Below are 6,000 nucleotides of genomic sequence, written 5' to 3' on the forward strand. Positions count from 1 at the left end.
AATTAATCAAAACTCAAAGCAATGAAATAATCACAGCTGTCAGGAACTTAGAAATACCTTGTATTACAAAAATATGCTAGGACATCACTTCATAACTTTGTGAATACTCCAAGGGTTGAATTTTTACAAAATGCATAATTTAAGAAGTCAGCTCAATTCAAAAAAATGATATTGATGCAAAGCTAACAAGTTTAAAAATTCCTTCTCAAATCTCAACAGATGTCAATAAGCTTTTCCCTGTTTCGAGAGGAAGCATGGTAGTAAATATGAAAACATTTTACACCTCCTCCCGCCAGGAGGCCCTAAAGTAATTCCAGTCTTCATACCTGTGACCCGCCATCTCTGCTAACACCCTAGTAGCTTTATGCTGACACCTTTCTATTATATTTGTTATTCTTTCCTATGCTCAAATACACAGGTCTCCAAATTGTAGCAAAATATTGTGGATGCTGGAACTCTCAAATAAAGACAAAATGCTGGAACAGAACTCAGCACATCTGGCAGCATCTGTGGGGAGAGAAACACATTTAACACTTTGAGTCCAATATGGCTCTTCAGTTCTGACTCAAAACATTAACTCTGTTTTTCTCTCTACAGTTGCAGCCAAACCTACTGAGTTTCTCCAGCATTTTCTCTTATCGCTTCTCCAAACAGCAGCCTTGGATCTGATGTGCCGCAGAAGGAAAAAAAACGGCACATATAAGACCACAAGTTTCAGTGACTGTTTAATTCCAGATCTTCACATTGTGTTGAAACCTAAAGATGGTTTCACTTTTTGGAGAGCAGAGTCAGAACAAAATGTGTCACTATATTTTGTCAATCCATTGAATGGATATATTGATGTTGTCAAAGTCTTTTATTCGCTAATATGAGCAACATTTATGGGGTATGATAACCAAGGGCTTGAAGAGTAATGTTAAAAGATAGTGAATGATTACATAGAAATGAGTAAGTAGCTATAAAAAAGAATAAAAACATTATTGATAAAAGCCAATCAGCCAGCTATGGCGCTGTAAGGAAACAGTCATAAATGCACCACAAATGATTAAAAAGGTTTCAAAGTGATTAATAAAATTATTACATTGGGGCTAGTGAAAGAGAACAAAGAAATGGTCAAAAAATGCTTAAAAGATCAGGGGAAAACAATGTTGGCATTCTGAAAGAGCTACAGAAACAAGACGGAACTGTAAATGGCTTTTTCTAAAAGTAAGTCAATAGCTGGGTTTCTTTTCAGAATTTTTTTTGCAGGTCACATGAAACACTTGTTTCTACAAGCCAAATAACAAATCATGCATAAGCCATTTTAATGTAAGTTTATGTTTCAGTAATTAGAAGCATTTATTTTGATTAAATCTACATGAGTGGTTGGCCATCTCTTGCATAGTGGACTTATGAGCAAAACCATTTGTAAAATAAAATTTGCAGTATCGTGATAGTAGTCTCACTAAGACTTTATATATGAGTGATGAGAAGAGACTAGATTAACTTGTCCATATTATAACTATTCATCTTTGCAGGTGTGAGGAACAGCACAGTGACCGTACATAATTGTTGGTGTTAACTAGTATTTCTTCTTGCTGTTGCTGCTAACGTTAATATGTGAGGGGAAGAAGGTCAATCGTTAGCATTTTATTTTGTAAACTTTTTAATCTGTTTGTTAACTGCATAATTGTTAAGTAGAGTTGAGTTGTTGAATTAAATGTTCAAATGTTTTCCGTTTTAGTTTCTAAACTATTTCAATTTAGGTATACAACAATGGTGCGAAAATCAAATAGCTACTTTTCTGTGTGGTGTAAGCAAATAATTGCATTTACACCATACCTTTCACATAACTTTTCAATGTTTGCGGATTGTAACTGTCTGGTTGGATTGGTCCCTGCTGGCACTGTGATCAGTAAGGAATCGAGAAACCAATGGGAACCTACATTCTTGCAGGCGAAGTGCACTTCAAAGAATGCTGTAATGATTTATCTCTCTTGATTTTTATGGGAATCAATAGGCTATGAGTTCACTGAACTTCCACTTATTTTTATAAGCCATTTTTTAACTGAACGTCGGTTAATCTGGTATTCTAGTGCTTCTAGATATATTTATTTAAAATGTGTTAATCTGTGTTTGCTTTCAAGATGTAAGATCCTCTTTTGCCACAAAGTGTTGGTATAATCTTACACTGCTAATCAACCCACGACCATCATTGGTTCCTTTCCCCACTTCAGGGGAATAAACTTTTTTTAAATTTAATTTCTGCAATGCAGTAACAGTGTCCCTATTTTAGAAACTGCAAAGTGTATTCAATAGGCCTGGGCTAATGACTTGAAGATCTGCCTCTGTCATTGCCTTTCTGGGTCTGATGCTAATTTGTTGCTTTCAAACATTCTGCAAAATGAGGTTGACAGTGCTTATTTTTCTGAATAAAGTTTGCTAAGCAATTAGGTGAACCTATTGTCAATTATCAATCCTTTTTTAAAAAAAAAATTATTTGTTTTGTTGTTACTAGGCCAATAGAAAATTATAGAAAACTTGCATCCAGTGCATTACTGATGTAAGTCCTCTGTTATCTTTGCTTATAGACCGGGTACTGAATGTACTACGAGAGTGCCTCATGTCTTCAGTGGAACAAGTCTTGGAGTACACACTTAGGAGGTTAACAAGTGAACTTAAAACCGTACGTGGAGATTGCAGAATACTGTTCATAATTTTCCAAGCTGTTATTAGTATAAACACTGCCTTTAGGTGCTGCAAATTTTGAACGTACGAAAAGAAAACTGATGTAATTGGTAAATAGCAGCAAGCAGCAGCCAGTCTCCAAGTTAGTGCTTCAGGAAGAGAAGTTCTTTAGACCTTTTGAATTTTTTTGATGCAAAAATTAATGCACAAAATGGACAAATAGAAGCTGCCTCTTCGTGACCTGAAGCAGGGCACCCCCTTCATGTGCTCCCGGTGCATGTACTCCCTGTATTCTGATACAGGGCATCCCTTCTCCCACTCCTGGTGCAGGCCTTTCTCCTACTCCCAGTCCTAGCCTTTGTCTTGCCTCTACAGCCCCCTTGTCAGATAACAATCTTTTAGGAGGTGGTTAAGTGGTAATAACTAGGCAGGGCATTGAAGGAAAACTCCCCACTCCCCTTTCAAAATGATGTAGAAGTATCATTTCCATCTGTCCGTGGGGTCAGCCTCAGTTTGACGTTTCAGTCGAGCGTAGACACCCCCAACTTCCTCATCGTTCCAGCCCACATTTTGCACTCACTTGCTGGAGATGGGGCTTGAACTTTAAACGTTTTGTCACAGAGAGGGGAATATTCTCAACTGAGCCAAAGCTGACACTCATTTCTGATTTGACCATTTCAACCTCGGCAAAAGTTGGAGGGTGTACAGTGCAACCCTCTAAAGGGCTGAATTATAACTATGGGTTTCATTGGTGTGGATCAGGATCATTGATCAAGATCATTAAAAATTTCCAAAGTCACCTGTAATTTGACTGAAAGACTTAAGGGGCTAAAAGGACTGCGATTCTTATGAACGCTAAACTAAATTAAATAGTCTTTCAATGCAACAAAATTCTAGAATAAAATTTAGACAACTCGCTGCCACCTTCTTGAAGACAACTAGGGATGGGCAATAAATACTGGCCGAGCCAGAGAAGCCTGCATCCCATTAGTGAATTTTTAAAAATTGGATGGCTCTATAAAGGACTTTTGCAGTAGATTGTGAAAATAAAAATGTACATCAGTGTATATTTCATTTGCCTATTAAATAATTTAAAGAAAAATGTTCAATTCATAATGATAAAATATTATTCCTCATCAAGTCTGTCTTTGTGGATCAACAATTTAGTTGAAAACTCCATGTATTTGGACTTAATGGATTTAATCATCAAGGCTCCAGAACTTGGTATAAACAGGGTGCAAGTTTATTTCCCCTGTGAAAACAAAACCAACTAATTTCTAGGCTAGAGAAACTGATGTTGAGTGTCTCTGCTTCTTAAACCTCTGATCATGTCTCAAAATACTTCTAATCAAGTTGCTGAAAATATTTTGTGACATCAAGTATGTCTGTTTCAAAGTTACAAAAATATCTTACCTGAAATAACTAATAAACACTGACAAACTGTCCTACATTTTCAGAACCTGTTGCTGCATTTTGACATTTGCAGCCATATTTTGTAAAACAGATGCCCTCTGATACTACCTCCACTTTGAATATCATATAATGACAGTATGCTTCCAAAAAACTTACCAGATGCCAATTTCTCAACCAAAGACAGACATTTTGGTTTAAATAATATTTTATTTCTTGTGTTTTCTTGGCAATGGTACTTGGCGGGGGTCGGTGCAAGAGGTTTGCAGTTGTTGTAGACTAGAGGTAATTCTTCTGTGAGCAATTTTGTAGTGAAATTGTAAGCATGTGTTTAACGAGCTGCTGTTAAGAATTGTGAACAAGGAAATTCATCAAAGTACACCCTGTCTGAAGATTATTTTTTTAAACTAGGAGCAGAGAAAGTTTAGGTATAATTATTGTCTCGTTGTTCTAAGCAATGAGCTGCTGAACAAGTATACATGAAGCTAAGTTTTTTTTTTTTTTTTTTTTTTTTTCTCTTCTCTCTATTATTCTAAATCCACTGTTTCTCCTTCATTCGAGGTTTTGGACCTTGACAGATGTCATCTCTATCTTGCTGTGATGAGTGAGATAATGAAGACACTTTCAGTGGTGGGCTGGGCGAGAGGCTGTTGCATCTGGAGATACATCTGTTCCCTTACACATGCTTCAATTCAGCATCTTCAGACTTCCAATGATGATGAGGTACTCTATCTTTCCATTGCATTTGTGTTTTCAGGGCCATAACCCGCACCCCCCCCGCCCCCATTTTTTGGGAGTGCATTCCACATCATAAAACACAAAGAAAAGATTATTTTCGCCTCCCCTTTTGTAGATCTTCTTAAACATATCGTAGATATTTACAGCAGAGAAAGAGACCATTCAGTCCATTGTTTCTGTACCAATCAACAAAGAGATGACTGCATTAATCCTATTATCCAGCTCTTGGCCCAAAGGTCTGGAAGCTAAGACAACACAGGTGAATATCTAAGTACTGCTTAAATATTTCCAGAGTTTGTGACTCAACCACCCTTTCGGAAAATAATTGCCAGTCTTGAGTGCAATCATTTTTCGTCAACTCCCTTCTTGGCCTTTCCCTCTTTCCGTAAATCTATACCCTCAATTGTTGAGCCCTCTCCTGATGAAATAGTGCTGCCTTATAGACCCTATCAATTCCTCTCAATCTTATACAGCTCTGTCAGGTTATCCCTCAACCGTCACAGCTCTAACGAAAGTTACTCCAGCCTATTGAATGTTCCCTGATAGCCCAGGTAGCATCCTGGTAAGTCTCCTCTGCACTGTCTCTATTGCAAACACATCCTTCCTATAATGTGGTGACCAGTACTGCACAGCATATTCTAGTTGTGGTCAAGCGGCGTTTTATATTGATCTAGCATAACCTTGTATTCTATAACCTTTTGTATTCTTTGTTTTGGCTAATGACGGCCAGTATCCATGTGTCTTTTTAACTACGTCATCTACCTGGCCTGCTAGCATCAGGATATCCGCACCAAAGTCCCTTTGATCTTCTTTATTTTCCAAAGATGTATCCCTTCTAAATCTCTCCCTTTTCTGGGTTGAATTCCATTTGCCACTCCCCAGTAGAGCAGCCCATTGATATCTTCCTGCAGTTTACAGCTATCCTCCCTATTTAGCAGCACACCAATTTTTGTCATTTGTGAATTTTTTGATCTGTATCATTTAAGTCTAAGTCATTAATGTACACCACAATCAGCAAGGCCCCAGTACTGAGCCCTGTGGAAACACACCACTGGAAGCAGATTTTTAGTTACGGAAACATCCCTCTACCATCAATTTAATTGAAAACTCCATGTATTTGGACTTAGTGGATTTATTTATCAAGGCTCCAGAACTTGGTATAAACAGGGTGCAAGTTTATTTCCC

General features: G+C 37.5%; 1 protein-coding gene across 1 annotated transcript in view; it reads left to right on the forward strand.

Annotated features, from left to right (window-relative positions):
* Positions 1–6,000, forward strand: part of tarbp1 (TAR (HIV-1) RNA binding protein 1) — a 107,321-nt gene that overhangs the window by 49,118 nt on the left and 52,203 nt on the right. Inside the window, exons 13-14 of the mRNA XM_048601372.1 lie at positions 2,571–2,665; positions 4,639–4,800. Of these exons, the coding sequence (XP_048457329.1) occupies positions 2,571–2,665; positions 4,639–4,800 (257 nt within the window). The remainder of the gene's footprint in view (positions 1–2,570; positions 2,666–4,638; positions 4,801–6,000) is intronic.

Source organism: Rhincodon typus, chromosome 9 (genome assembly GCF_021869965.1).
Source record: "Rhincodon typus isolate 14 chromosome 9, sRhiTyp1.1, whole genome shotgun sequence".
In the NCBI taxonomy this organism is placed as follows: domain Eukaryota; kingdom Metazoa; phylum Chordata; class Chondrichthyes; order Orectolobiformes; family Rhincodontidae; genus Rhincodon; species Rhincodon typus.